The following is a 16289-nucleotide window of genomic DNA, read 5'->3' as shown; positions in this document are numbered from 1 at the left end:
CATGAGGGGTGGTGTGTCTTTCTCAAGCTTGGGTCCTCTACCAGAGGGTTCTGCGCAGTATCTTAGCTGTTCCTAGGACTGCACTCTTCTGGACAGAGACCTCAGATCTTGTACCTGGAATCTGCGGGAGCTGCTCTCCCAGTTTGTGGGTCACAGCCCCCAGTGCGCCGATTACCACTGGCACCACTGTTGCCTTTACTCACCACATCTTTTCTAGCTCCTCTTTCCTCCCTTGGTATTTTTCAAGCTTCTTGTGTTCCTTCTTCCTGATGTTGCTGTTGCTTTGGATTGCTAAATCTATCACCACTGCCTTCTTCTGTTGTTTGTTGATCAACATGATGTCCGGTTGGTTAGCCATCACCAGTTTGTCAGTCTTGATCTGGAAGTCCCACAGGATCTTAGCTTGGCCATTCTCAACTTCCTAAGGAGATGTCTTCCACTCTGACCTTGGGACTTCCAGCCCATACTTAGTGCAGATGTTCCTGTACACTATGCCAGCAATTTGGTTATGGCGTTCCATGTACACTGTTCCTGCCTGCATCTTACACTCTGCTATTATGTACTGAATTTTCTCAGGAGCATCTTTGCACAGCCTGCACCTGGGGTCCTCTCTGGTGTGGTAGATCCCCGCCTCTATTGATCTTGTACTAAGTGCCTGTTCTTGTGCTGCCATGATTAGTGCTTCTGTGCTGTCTTTCAGTCCAGCCTTTTCCAGCACTGGTAGGATCTCTTGATATCAGCCACTGCTTCTATCTGTTGGTGGTACATGCCGTGTAGGGGCTTGTCCTTCCATGATGGTTCCTCCTCCTCCTCCACATCATTGGATTTCTGCTGCCTGAGGTATTCACTTAGCAGCTCATCTCTATCATATTTTGAAACATGATTTAACGTCTGTGTCGTTGCCTGGGTAACTCCAGGTAGCGTAACTCCTTTTAAGGAATAGGGCAGTGCATAAGCGAGTGAGTGGTTAAGTGAGAGAGCGAGCGTCAGAAAAATGACAGTGAATGCGAGCAGAGCAGAAGAAAGGGTTAGCAGGAAGTTGTCAATCTGGCAGTTAACAGTGTGTCAGTTAATAAATGCTGCAACTTGTCAAGACCAAGAAAAGTTGCATCTGTTGTTTCCCCAACAGCTGGAAACGTGAAGGGGATTAGCTCCAAAGTTAGCAACACTGGGTTAGCCTAACCTGATGATGCAGAAATGTGTGGCTGTGTGGCAGTCCTCCTTTACTTTTGGCCTATGGAATTGCCAATCAGCTACAAACAAAACAGAATTTATCCAAGCACTTGCTAATATGACAGACATTCAGGTACTAGCCCTGACTGAAACCTGGATCCGTCCAGAAAATACTGGGTGCTGGACTTGGGATGAAACCCTCCATACATTGTGAGGAGCTTTCTTGTCTTGATAGCAGTGGCCTCTATCTCCTCCTTTGGCCAGCTTATTATACCAGCGGGGTATCTGATGACTGGCAAGGCGTACATGTTGATGGCCCGTATCTTGTTCTTCCCATTCAGCCAACTTTTCAGGACCTGCCTTACTCTGTGTAGGTATTTGGCTGTGGCTGACTTCCTTGCGGCCTCCTCCAGGTTCCCATTTGCCTGCGGGATCCCAAGGTATTTGTAGCTGTCCTGAACATCTGCAATGCTGCCTTCTGGTAGCTCAACCCCTCGTTCCTGATCACCTTCCCTCTCTTCGATACCATCCGACCACACTTATCTAGTCTGAATGACATTCCGATGTCGTTGCTGTAGATCCTGGTGAGATGGATCAGTAAGTTGATGTCTCGCTCTTTCCTGGCCTACAGCTTGAGGTCATCCATGTAGAAGAGATGACTGATGGTTGTTCCACTTCAGAACCGGTATCCATAGCCACTCTTTGTGGTGATCTGGCTGAGGGGGTTCAGGCCTATGCAGAACAGCACCAGGGATAGTGCATCACATTGTTATATGTCGCACTTGATGGTAACTAGTGCAATTGGCTTTGAGTTGGCCTCCAGAGTTGTTTTCCACAGCCTGTTGATGTTGTACATCTCCAAGCATTCCAGTATCAGTGTGTGGCATTGAGTTGTAGGCTTTCTTGTGGTCAATCCAGGCGGTGCACAGGTTGCTCTGCCTGGTCTTGCAGTCTTTATTGTCCTGGCTTCTGCTTCCTCTGTATCTCTCCAGGCAGGTAGCCAGAGCTGTGAGCCTTTGCTTGGCAGTCTCCAGTGTACTTTGTCACCTAGCCTTGGTAATCGGCTACAGGGGTGCCGGGTGTCCAGTTTAGTCATGATTTTCAATCTGAGGTCAGTCGCCCTTGTGTAAAGGGAATCTGTGTCATAAGGGCTTGTTGGGGCTTGGTACCCAATCTCTGAGTGTGGGGATGATGATGATATCTCCCCTCTGACATGTCATACTGGCTCTACCTAGCTGTGGCATGTTCGTTGTACCTCATCAATCTCTAAATTTGATAGCAGTTGCCATTTGCAGATGTTGCTACACTGGGCTGGTGTTCTGTCATCTTAGAAGTTGGGTTTTGAAACATCCATATATTCCACAAACTCCGCATGAAGCCCCTCTCACTGGGGTCACTTGTATGAAAGCATTTCAAAAGATCCATATTCTCTGCTCTTGTCCGCCTATGTCTTGTTCCAGTGAACAGTGTTGAAATTAAAAGATATTTTATTATCAATGCTTGTCTATGTTTGATTTGCAGTGGAACAAAACAAAAAAGTTGTGAAAACAACTGAATTCATACTTAATCTACAAAGACATTCTGAAATAGCCTAGACAAAATTATTGGTACCCTGTAGAAGGTGTAAGAAATAATTGATTTGTAGTGATGCTTTAAGCAGACTAATGCGTTTTAATTAGTATCACAGGTGTTTTCGATCCTATAATCACTCATGCAGGCAGTTTAAAAGGAGAAAACTCACTCTGCTGTTTTGTGCCACTGTGTGCATCACAATGAATATGGAAAACAGAAGGAAAACTAGAGAGTGGTCTGAAGACATTAGAAAAAAGGTAATAGCCAAGCATGGTCAACGAAAAAATTACAAGACCATCTCCAAAGAACTTCATGTTCCTGTGACCACTGTTGCCAATATTATTAAGAAGTTTCAGGCCCATGGAACTGTAGCCAACATCTCTGGACATGGTCACAAGAGGAAAACAGCCCTGAGATGGAACAGAAGGATTGCTCGAATGGTTAAGAAAGAACCAAGGAAAACTTCAGTACAGATCCAAGGTGATCTTCAAGCTCAAGGTACAATAGTTTCAAGGTGCGCTATCCGTCACTGTCTGAATAAAAATGGGCTCCATGGTAGAGGACCCAGGAAGAGCCCATTTCCAAGAGGGAGACACAAAAAAGCCTGGCTGGACTTTGCCAAAGTACTTGTTGAGCCACAGTCCTTCTGGGAGAATGCGCTTTGGACAGATGAAATAAAATTAGAGATTTTTGTTAAATCACACCCACCCTTTGTGAACAGAAGAAAAAAATAAGCCTTCAGAGAAAAGAACACCATGCCTACTGTGAAAAACATGGAGGAGGTTAAGTGACGTTCTGGGGTTGCTTTGCTGCTTCAGGTACCAGGTGCCTTGAACCCCTGCAGGGCACAATGAAATCAGAAGACTATCAAGGCATTTTGGAATGAAACATACAGCCCAGTGTCAGAAATCTTTGTCTCAGTCGCAGGTCATGGGTCCTCCAGCAGGACAATGACCCCAAACATATATCAAAAAGCACCCAAGAGTGAATGAGAAGAAAACGTTGGACTGTTCTGAAGTGACCTGCTAAGAGTCCTAATCTGAATCCCATTGAACATCTGTGGAAAGAGCTGAAACTTCCAGGTGGGAGACAGCACCCATTAAACCTGAGAGAATTGGAGCAGTTTGCTCAAAAAGAGTGGGCTGAACTACCAGTGGAGTGTAGAAACCTTTTCAGAGTTACAGGAAGTGCCTGACTGCAGTTATTGTCCACAAAGGCTGTGCTACAAAATATTAAGTGAAGGGTACCAGTATTTTTGGCCATGCCATTTTCATTTGTTTTATTGAATTAAATAATGTTAAGTTGTAAATCAAAGTTTCAGTGCAGTGGAAACTGCTTACAGTGATCACATCTGTCTGGGTCAAACTGATCACTCTAAGAGGATGATTAGTATAACCTATTTTTTTTCTTTTTCTTAATTTCTCATGCAGATTACTGTCTAATTGACATTTGTAAACATAGCACAAAAAGTGAGGAAATTTGTGTTTGGTAGATGATTTTTTTGTTGTAACAATGCTTCTTGGCAATAAATCTTATACCGTTGGAAAGCCTGTTTATTTCCCTTTTAAATGGTGCCACATTTGTAAGGAACATGCATTTGTGGGATGAGCAGCAGAGCTGAGTATGTGGCTTGCGCCAATGAAAAATTTGCCAAATCTTCTCTGCCAATGCCAGACAGCTTATTTTGCTGTTGCTATTGATTCTTGTTTTGAACATCTGGTACCCCCAGGGCTGCCAGGAGGCCTGCCATGACTGCCTTTCGCCATCAGGCCCATTTGCACTGGTGTCGGCAACACATGCACTAGAACCAGAACATGTGGAGGAACATTATGTTCAGCGGTGAGTCCAGATTCTGCCTACGGCAGTTGGATCATAGGGTCAAAGTGTGGAGAAGATGTGGAGAATGCTATGCTGATTGCTGCACCGATAGAGTAACATCTTTTGGTGGAGGCAGTGTGATGGTGTGGGGCGGCATCTCCCTCACTGGAAAAACGAGGCTTGTCATCATTGGAGGCAATCTCAATGCAGAGAGATATTGAAATGAGATTCTGCAACCAGTGGCAATCCCATATCTCCACGGTCTGGGACCGAACTCTATCCTCCAAGATGACAATACTCGCCCCCACAAGGCGGAGTTTACCTCCAGAATTTGGGAGTGGAGAGGATGGAACGGCCTGCCAGCAATCCTGACCTCAACCCCATTGAACACTTGTGGGATCAGCTTGGGTGTGCTGTTCGTGCCAGAGTGACCAACTCAACCATGTTGGCTGACTTGTGACAAATGCTGGTTGAAGAATGGGATGCCATCCCACAGCAGTGTGTGACCAGGCTGGTGACCAGCATGAGGAGGAGGTGCCAGGCTGTTGTGTCTGTGTATGGTTCTTCCACACGCTACTGAGGCTCCTGTTTGTTAAATGAATAAATTGTTAAATTGCCAATATGTCTTGTTTCTTCAAACTTCAATCATCCAATCCACCAAACAATGTCAATGGCAGAATAAGCTGTTTGGCATTGGCAGAGAAGATTTGGCAAATTTTTCATGGGCGCAACCCACATACTCAGCTCTGTTGCTCATCCCACAAATGCATGTTCCTTACAAATGTGGCACCATTAAAAGGGAAATAAACAGGCTTTCCAACAGTATAAGATTTATTGCCAAGAAGCATTGTTACAACATAATAATCTACCAAACACAAATTTCCTTACTTTTTGTGCTATGTTTATATTTATTACATGAATATAAAGTAATGAAACGGGCAGCTTCTCTATTTACTGAAATTTATTGACTGTTTTAAAATACAGTAGAGTTGTTTCAAATGCTTGTTTTGCTGCTGCATCTTGTTGGCTCGTTTTTAGCAGTTTGTCATAAGCTTCAAGGAGGCTACATTTGTCATTGAGAGTAATGACTTCCTTTCTTCTGTTATGATTTCAATGTGCACACAGCATCAGCCTCAGGTCACCAGCTGGCAGCAGACGGGTTGTGCAATGTGCGTTAGGCTGTGGGGAAGGGGCCACAGGGGCGCTGCAGCGAGAAAGTTGAACCAGAATCGACTTTTGTAGAAATGCAATCTGTAATGCTGTACAACTGGAAGACAAAAACATTACTAGGAAGAGGGGAGGACATCTGTCTTCATTTGATGTTTAAAGTTGATGTTTCATTTAAAGTTAAAAGTAAAGTTAAGCTTTGCTGTCGGCTTCCCGACTCATTTTAAAAAAGACGAGAAAGAGCGAGAGAGGGGGAGAGATAGAGAGGGAGAGAGGCAGAGAGGGAGAGAGGGAGAGAGGGAGAGAGAGAGAGAGAGAGAGAGAGAGAGAGAGAGAGAGAGAGAGAGAGAGAGAGAGAGAGAGAGAGAGAGAGAGAAGCAGTGGTAGAGTGAGCTGAAGAGTGGATGAAGAGAGCGAGGAGTGGTAGCGAGAAAGCCAGTGAATGAGAGGAATAAAACATTATTTTCTGATTGTTTCACTATGGTTACAAAAAAACACCCCCACCCTGCACCTCCACACATTCCTGCAGAGGTGCTGTGGCCGCTAAATACACATCACACGTGTATTACGGGAGTAAGGTAAAAAGAAAAGTTAAAGTTAAAATTTTTTTCCCATATGTTTTCATACATGAAAAGACCCAAAGTGAGCACTGTAAGCGGACTACTTGATTACCAAAAGCAAATTATTTAAACAGCAAATGTATAGGAATGACTCTGTCCTGAGCTTTTTGATCTACATATGCGGTTGATCACTGTAACTGTGAGCACTATAAGCGATTGCCACTGTATATTAAATTTGAAACAAAGAATATATATAATGGATACCATATACTTCTGTAAGTTTCAACTTAATACAGAGAAAATTTTGTTTTTTTAAAAAAGGGTATATATATATATATATACACACACACACACACACACACACACACATACATCTCCCATACATACATATATATGTAAATATACATATATATGTTAACCCATTAGAAGAAATGAGTGCCAACCATAGACAAACCTGTTTGTACTTTTCCACATTGACACCCTCCAGCTGGCTGAGGCGAACCAGGTTGGTGCCCACCAGAATCCTTAGCTCTTGTCGTTCCTTTTCTCTCTTCTCTCGATCTCGGCTGTGACCCTGATGCTGCATTCGAACCCATAACTTGTTCATTTCCGCAAAGTTCAGAAGGACAAAGTCGATGGAGTCATTGATATCACCAGTCATCTCCTCCGATCCTCTGTGGAGTAAAGGCTACAAGTTTAGTACATGGATGCATGTAAAATTTTCAAAGACTAGGTTAAAAACACACTGATACATTGTGACATCTATGTTTGCGAGGCATCTAAAGTGTAGGGATGGATGACACAGTGTGATGCAGTGATTACATAGGAAGATGTTTCCACCATGAAATATCTTTTTAAGGAATATTTCAACATTAACAAAGTTCATGTTCAGATCAATCATACTTCTGTGAGTGAAGTACAGAGCTGGAGTCAAGAAATGGTTAGCTCAGTTTTGCATTAAGACTGGAAGCAGGGGGAAACTGCTATCTGTCCAAAGAAAAAAATCTATCTAATCTATCAATAACTCACTAATTATTATTATAATAATGTATAACCAGGACTTTTCCATGATTTTAAATTAATTCTCATGACCAAACACTGTGATTTGTCACATTAGGGCTGTCTTAGTACAGGGTGCTATAGATACCCACCACTCTCAGAGCTGGCTCGTAAATACCTGTGTGTACCTGAGACTTGTGTTTCTGGCTAATAATATGCAATAGCAACTAAGTCTGGTTGTTCGGCTTGCCTATAAGTTGTTTTGTTTTACCTGTTTGTTTTGTTGCTACATTTTTAGTTCAAAGCTATCAGAATTCTCTCTTGTTGTCTGTGATTTGACATGATATATGAATACATCCAATTTAACATTCGATTGCTGGAAGAATGTGACATTAAGCTTGTGTAATGGAAAGTTAAAAAATAATGGAAATATAGTTGTCATTCATTGTTAAAGTTGAATTGCATGCATTACACATTACATGGTACTGAATGGAGGGCTGTAAATTCAAATTCGTTCAAACAAATTGCATGTCATTTTAAATTCGTTGGAACTTGATTTTTGGAAAAAGTGACAGCCCAAGTAAACATGAAAAGTTCATATAATGAATTAAGATCAATAATTTTCAACAACATCAGGACTAGAAATTAGAAATTAGCAGCGGTCACCGGCGAAATGCTGGTGAATTTGTAAAGTGACTGGTGAATTTGTGAAGTGACTGGTGAATTTGCTCAACCTACCAGCCACGGTGACTGATGTGCTGTAACATTACCAGTTGATGGCGAGTCTCTGTTGCAGTTTGTATAATTCAGTTTTTGCTTGTGTGTGACTGTGCATAACATGCATAATAACATGACGTTGTTACTGAATGTGATGTTGTTACTGTCTGTGCTGCTACAAACAACAGCTTTAGTGTGGGCATCAGGGACAACAAAGCCTCCCAATGCCACAAATATGGAAAATTATATCATTCAAAAAGGTGTACTTGACATCAGGATTTGTATCTGTAACCTTAGTTTGGTAAACTTGTACATTTATGTTTATAACTGTAAATTCTGTGCTGCAAGCTTGCATATACATACATGTAGACTAAACATTTTGGTGTCTGCCGGCAAACTCTGTTTTGCAAGTTTGTGCATTCAGATACAGTCTGCAAGCCTGTATTCACAACCTGTTAGAGAAAACACTTGTTGCAGTTCTGTACACTGAGCTTTGAAAGAAGGAGGGGCGGGACCTTCAACTTTTGATCAATCAGCATTGTTGGAGCTGCTACAGTGAATCCAGTTGGTTAGGCTGTTCAGTCAATCATATCACTGTCAACAACTAGCCAGCGGCTAGCTCGAAGATCTCACTGGACCACAGAGCTGTTCACACTGATGTCCTCTTAGAACCAGGTAAAATGACTTCTGTAAAAACTCATGTATTAATTGGTAAAAACCCCAAAATGGATTATATTAAAGGTGAACATAATTAAGATTATATTGGGAACTCAATAATGCTAGCATTAGCTTTTGCTGTAAACTAACTTAAGCTTAATTTATATATATATTTATAATTTAGTATTTATTCTGTCCACCTTTAATGTCATTCATTCCGGGATTTATATGAATATGATTAATACGATAGACTTTGAAGAGATTGCTTAACTGGCTGTGCATGGTCCAGTGGGATCTTCTAGTTAGCTGCACTAGCATAACCTTTTTGAATGACATAATATTCCAAATATCGCTCTCACTGGGGTGTTGAGCTGTTTTATGGGAGAGCTCTTTCAATAATGTGAAGTTTGCAGGTGAAGCAAGCCAAGAAAAGGCTGCACATGAGAGAAAGTCGGCGCACCGCCACTGCAAAAATTTCAGATGATCATTAATATCAACGGGCTGCTAATGATTTTCACTCGCACACTGTGCGAGCACAATAACACCCTACGTTATTGTGGATTTTTTTAGTCATCCTCCCTCTCTTTGTTCTTCAAAGGACATCTACATGAAAGGTACAAGAGTATTGTAGCTCCATTAAGGAATATGGCAGTGCGTGTGTGTCTATGTGTGTGTAAATGTGTGCGTGTAGTTGCACGAGCGCAGAGGGCAAGTGGCAGAAACATGATGTGAACATGAGCGGACCAGAGGAAAAGTTTAGCAGTAAGTTGTCAATCTGGCAGTAAATGTACATTACAGGCTGTGTGTCAGTTAATAAATGCTGCAGCTCCTCAAGACAAAGAAAATACTCATCTATCAAAGGGGGTCAGCCCGAAGTTAGCAACAATACGTTAGCTTAACTTGACCAGGTTCACTTAAGGTGGATTGACTTTTAAGGTGGACCAGCAATTCTCATTTTAGTGTTAAGTAACAGAGAACGGAGAAATGTGATGAGTCTCTGCCTTTAGTTTTTCATATGCCCCCACATATGACAACCCTTTTGACTCTCCCCAGCACCAACCATGAAGCAGCAAACTGCGTAGTTACTATGGCAACGGCCGAAAAAACTCCTCAAATACCGTCACACACGCGTACGATAGACAGTGAATTAACAGTGTTAATTACAGTGGTTAATTAACAGTGGTGAATTTACAGTGTTAATTCAGCGTCACATATTTTAGTGAGAAATCTTATTTTTTTAAATGGTTCTCCTCTCATTCCCACTGTCTTCTCCCACTAAAACAGCGCAGCTAACAAACGGAGGGTGGGAGCAAGTTGAGGCAAAAATAATGCAAAATGTAAGGTCTGTATGCAAATTACAGTTTATCTTTATGGATAAGGGGGCGGCTGTGGCTCAGGAGGTAGAGCGGGTCGTCCAGTAATCAGAAGATCGGGGGTTTGATTCCCGGCTCCTCCAGTCTGCATGTCGATGTGTCCTTGGGCAAGATACTTAACCCCTAATTGCTCCTGATGGCTGTGCCATCAGTGTATGAATGTGTGTGAATGATTAGATTTCCTCTGATGGGCAGGTTGGGACTTTGCATGGCAGCCCCTGTACCCATTCAGCGCATGAATGTGTGTGAATGGGTGAATGTGATTTGTAGTGTAAAAGCGCTTTGAGTGGTTGGAAGACTAGAAAGGTGCTATACAAGTAGTGCCATTTACCATTTACCATTATATTGATGCTAAATTGAAAAGAATACTGTCGACATATGACGCCTTTTACCTTGTGTTTCTAGAGTTAAGTGTTTTTGCTGACACGTTAGGAATTGTTAATATGTCATATTTCTTAAAGGGAGTTTGGCGTAATATTTTCCCCGGAGAGCGCAGGAGCTTCAGTTTAATTCAAACTGCTAATATGTATATTTTTTAACATTTTGTCACCACCGCAGAAACACCAGGTAACTGCTTAAGTATGATAAGGTTGTCTGACGTTGACTGCTGTTATTGATTTGACCGATTCTGACCAATAGCCAACACTCGTTAACCGACAAGATTAAAATGTAGGCTACTATTTAGAACGGACGAGTGTCTGTGACCCATTAAAAAATATACCAATACAGCAAACTTTTTTTTTTTCATAAGAAAGGCTTCATTTTTACATATGCAAATAGCAGCATAAACAACTGAACATGAGGATTTACACATCATCACATCTGCAGCTCTGCTGTGAATGGAGTAAAACAGACAGAGTAAAATAGACCAATAGGCCAACACGACAAATATTCAACTTAAATAAATGTTTAAGTAAACAGCAAATAGTAGCCAGACTTCCTAATGAACAGAAACATTAACAAAACGAAAACACACATTTAATCCTCCCGCACTGAGTGCACTCTTTAACCGGCATAATAGCCTAGATCTCATGTGTAGGAAAATATTTTAGAACTTATTAAAACAATCGCAAATAGTAGCCAGACTGTGTAATGTATGAACAGATTAACAAACAAAAACACACATTGAATCCTCCAGCGACAAGAGTGTTGAAACGAAAACCTCCTCCTCCTCCTCCTCCTCCTCCTCCTCCTCCTCCTCCTCCTCCTCCTCCTCCTCCTCCTCCTCCTCCTCCTCCTCCTCCTCCTCCTCCTCCTCCTCCTCCGGCTTATTCATGATCAAAAACAGCCAACAGCTTAACAAAACGGAAACTTGTAGTCACAATTTTCAGACCTCAGCCTCAAAGTTTGTGTGATGCTCAAAACTATTTATCCACCATTTTACAGCCACAACAGTAGGTTACGGCCAGTGGTGTACTGGCAGCATACTCAGACATACTGGGACAAATCCAAAGTCCTGCGATCCAACTTTAACTGTTTAACTGATAGTATTAATCAGTCAAAATTAAATAAATAATATTTACATAATTAAGAACATCCCTAATGGTTTACAGCTAATTGTACTCGGTTTCTATAGGCAGTATGCAGTAAATGGTCACCTTTTGTGTCCGTGTTTTTCTGTACATCCCCCCCCCCCCCCCCCCCCCCCCTTTCACATTGCCCCCACGGCAAACCTCTTGTTCCATATGAAACACTGTGTATGGCGCCTTTATAGTCTTCTGACCACTCAAAGCGCTTTTACACTATGAGTTCATACGCTGAATGGGTACAGGGGCTACCATACAAGGTGCAAACCAGCCCATCAGAGGGACCTAACCATTCACACACATTCATACACTGATGGCACAGCCTTCAGGAGCAATTTGGAGTTCAGTATCTTGCCCAAGGACACTTCGACATGCGGACTGGAGGAGCCAGGAAGCCAACGGCTGATCAACTGATTAGAGGACGACCCGCTCTACCTCCTGAGCCACATCTGCCCCGCTACCCCTCCCATGTTCCAAATGCCAAATATTTGTCCATTCAAGCAACATTTTGCAAAGCTGTATGGATGTCCCTCCAAGCAAGACATTATAGGCTCACTACTGTAGTCTACTACACCTGTGATTATCATACCTGAGTCATTGTATGTCTGCTCTATTGTGTGATTTAAAAAAATACATGTCATGTTTAAAACTGTTATTTCCTGTGTTAAAATATTTATTCAATTCAGTTCAATTCAATTTTATTTATATAGTGCCAAATCATAACAAAAGTTATGTCAGGGCACTTTTCACATAAAGCAGGTCAAGACCATACTCTTTAATTTATCAAAGTATTTGTAATAACTTTTCCAAAACCTTTCATTATTCCACATTTTTCCAAAATTTTTCCATAGGCGGTTATTTATAGGACTGGTCCTTATTCAAACCTAAAGTGGCGGGGGGATGGTCAATAACTGCTGAGTGAATTCTGATTGTAGTATCTCATTTTCGTAAATTAGAATCTGTTTACAATGCAGAATAGCATGGTAAGGGGAAGTGTTCAGGATGAGACACAAAAAGAAAAAGCTCGACTTGCTTACTCTGACTGTTCTCCATCATCTGGCAGTATGTTGCGGGTGCACTGCAACAGATAGTTTCTGAGGAAGAGGCCCCTGAGTGGATGCTGGACACCGCGACACATCTCGACCAGGTCCTTCAGAATGTCCTTACGAGACTGGGGGAAGGAGCGAACGTACACCACACCCACTGTGATTAGCAGATAGCTGGGGAGAGAGGGACAAAGCAAAGAGACTTGATCCAATTAGAGGTTCTAATTTCCCAATACTTGTATTTAAGTATAACCCCCAAAATAAAATCTCTATGAAGCCTGACATCTTTTCATATAGGGTCATGCATGACACACAATCAAGGATGTGTGTGCAGCTGGGGGTAGAAAACACAATGGCTCAATGTCATGAAAGCTTAGGTATGGATAATTTCCTAACTTGATTCTAACAAATTCAACAACAATGTTTGTGACAGTAATAATATAACTACAGTGAAATCAATATATAATAGGTATAAGTGAATCTTTACACCAAACTGACAGCAGCTACATTAAACCTTCTTTACTATACAAACCTATTACGACAAGGTGAATTAACTAATATTAACAGTGATATCTGGTGGCTTTAACCAGACATGGTAGCTTACCCCTAACGATGCAGCGCTTAATTAGCAAACATTCAGTTAATAGAATTGTTGCACTGAACATGAGTTGCAGGCAGTAATTCAGCATTTTAAAACTACCCCAAAACACAGGGCACTTATATAACTCAAGATACAATCTACTAGGTGAAGTTAAATATCACATGAACAAAGACAAGAAAAGCAGGAAACTACTAACCAGCATGATAATTGGCATATTTGCACAGCAGAGTAATGTCAAGTGTAGGTTAGGTAAAATGAGCAGTATTTCCTACACAGGTAGTAATTAAACACTCCACAGAAGAACAAACAAGAAACTATTTACAATATGTCAGAAACACACAACACCACATGTATTTGCTGTCTAAAGCCAGCCACTTTCTGCTAAGCCTTAGTCTCTTCTGTTACCCACTAGGTATAGTAATTAATCCAGCAAATAAATGGCAGTGGTGCATTGTTCTGTCACTAAATATGCATATCACAACAAGAATAAGGTAAGGTAAAATTATTTTACACCTAATATAAGAACTTCTATCAAACAAGAAATTCTGAACTTCCTATTCCCATAGTCCCATTACAAGCCTTTCTAACAATCTTATTCCTCTGCCCCCCCACTTAAACAGTTTCAGATCGATTTCCTCACTAAAAAAATCTCTAAACTGTATCTCTATGTTTCATTGTATCTCTAACATGTCTGTCCTGCTGTTTGCCATCAAAATATAGCAGACACTCATTAGATGGCAGCAGAGTACACAGGCAAAGCTTCACTTAAAAGACACTGTCACTATAGAATTTAAGTATTATTCATCAGCAGGGCAAATGATAGCTGAATGATTGCACGCATGCCATGTGGCCATGGTATCCCTGGTTCGGCTCTAGCTGAGAACCTTTATTGCCTGTCATGCCGCTTTCTCTGTCCTCTTGTTTCCTGCCTGCCTCTTCACTATCACCTATCCAATGAAATGCCAGGGGATCATGAAGAGACCCTGCAAGGCCGATTTTTCTTCTCTGAAGAATGATCAGCCAAACAACTTAAAACATTTTCAGCTGTCAATTATTGTGTGCTGATACTCTAAACCCACATCAAACTGATTGAACCATTGATCATAAAGTTTGTTAAAGCATTTAAGGGTTTTAATATGACAACGTCTATTTGTAGCTTTTGTTGCTAGGGTTGTTGCTAAGGTTTTTCCATGTATTGTTCACGTTGTTCACTCATATTTTGGATCAGATTCAGACTTGAACATGTATGGATGAATTTGAGAAGTTTATTTTTTGAGTAAAGAACGAAGGAAAAAAGTAAAATCCAACTACAACTGTTAGCATATAGCCTCCAGAACCACCAGGATATTTTTTTTATTGAACAATTTCTCATGTACAAATATTATAGCTTTAAGATCTTTGCACTGAACCACAAGAAGTCCTCCCGGAAGCTAATCAATCAGAACAGTGTCTTGTATTCTCTTTCCTAATGGATGGGGTCCCAGCCATTCAGTACACACCATTTCAAGAATAACTTCGCTCTTAATGCATCTCCATCTTACACAAGTAAACATTGAAGACATTGAAGAGAGTGCCCTAATTACCACAAAAACAGCCATAGTCTGCTCTACTGGTCCAGTCCAGAAAATGGTGGTAACATGATAAAAAGGAGCAGCAAACAGTAAGATGCCTTGGTAGACTAATATGTAGGTTCTCACCACATTTTATATGCACTGTTGCATATTTGCAGCCGTAACTATCACAGAAGCAGTAGGCCTTTAAGCATTAAGCAGAATATGATAAACAAATCAAAAAAATGTATTTTTTGGAAAAACAGGAATAAACGTCCATTCAGCATTGTGTCAATAGCTGAATGGACAAGCTGAGCTGTTGGATGGAGAGTGTTTGCTTTTCTGATTTAGTTTAGCAAATTTAAAAAAGTTATAAAAGTAAATTAAAATAAATTAAAGAGTATGGTCTTGACCTGCTCCATGTGAAAAGTGCCCTGAGATGACTTTTGTTGTGATTTGGCGCTATATAAATAAAATTGAATTGAACTGAATTGAAAAGCTTAATGTACCAAGCTAGACAACAACATTGTTACTATGTAAGCTGAAGCTCCATCTAGGTAAATTATCACTGATGTGAATTAAAATGTAAAGTCAGCATTTAACCCCCATAATCATTATTTCATGTCAGATCCAGTGTGATTAGGTACAAAGCCAAAAATAACAAAACACTGTAAAAACACTTTAAGATTGGGATGTATTGTCAGTACTTACAGGGCTTGACATAACTTTTTGAGCCACTTTTCCTTTGGATAATTAAGTTTGCCTTTCACTTGTCCAGGCACAAAAGTCACTTATCCAGGTAAAAATGACAAATGACAATAATTTACTTTTTTCATTTTGTTTGTGAATAAGCAAATTCAGACGAACAAACAGTTGAAAGCATCCAAACAGCGTCAATAATGATTAAATTCATGAATTTTATTACAGCCATTACTTCCCTGTCAATGATCTTTTCATTTGATCCTGAATTGTACAGCACTTTGTAAAGTCTGTTTCAATATGATCATCCCTCTGACGTTTAATAATAATGACCAACAGTGTTTCCCCTAAGATTTTTTTCAGTGGGGTGGTAGGCCCCCTGAAACTACTAGTTTTGTCCAAGTGAGTTGCTCCCAGTCTGAAAAGTGAAGCCAATGCAGAAGTGCCTTAAACCTGCATTCTTTCTAATGGCCAGCAGGGGGTGACTCCACTGGTTGCAAAAAGAAGCCTGATTGTATAGAAGTCTGAAAAAATGACCCTACTTCTCACTTGATTTATTACCTTAGTTAACACTTTCCTATTGAGTTTATCGTCGCAAATGCTAGTTTAAAGTCATCCTCAATACAGCATGATGTTCATTTTGTAAATTATGGTCCCACTCGAAACAAAATAGACAATAAAGCAGCGTATGTTTTAGGGCATGGCTAACTAAAATATATTTTGTTTTAATGGTTTTAGGCCTGTTTTTCACTAGTGAAAATTAGCATAATCACAGTTAACCATAGACTGTAAATGCACAGTGCTAACCAAGCTGGCAGCTAGTGCTTGGTT

General features: G+C 40.9%; 1 protein-coding gene across 1 annotated transcript in view; it reads right to left on the bottom strand.

Annotated features, from left to right (window-relative positions):
• The window catches only part of vps35 (VPS35 retromer complex component), a 59032-nt gene that overhangs the window by 27155 nt on the left and 15588 nt on the right, over positions 1–16289 (bottom strand). The window contains exons 5-6 of the mRNA XM_067598220.1: positions 12600–12782; positions 6745–6964 (exon numbers count right to left, since the gene is read on the bottom strand). Of these exons, the coding sequence (XP_067454321.1) occupies positions 6745–6964; positions 12600–12782 (403 nt within the window). The remainder of the gene's footprint in view (positions 1–6744; positions 6965–12599; positions 12783–16289) is intronic.

Source organism: Thunnus thynnus, chromosome 1, assembly GCF_963924715.1.
Source record: "Thunnus thynnus chromosome 1, fThuThy2.1, whole genome shotgun sequence".
NCBI classification, from domain to species: Eukaryota; Metazoa; Chordata; class Actinopteri; order Scombriformes; family Scombridae; genus Thunnus; species Thunnus thynnus.
Note: the sequence above shows the minus strand (reverse complement) of the source record. Positions and strands in the feature narration are given on the sequence as shown.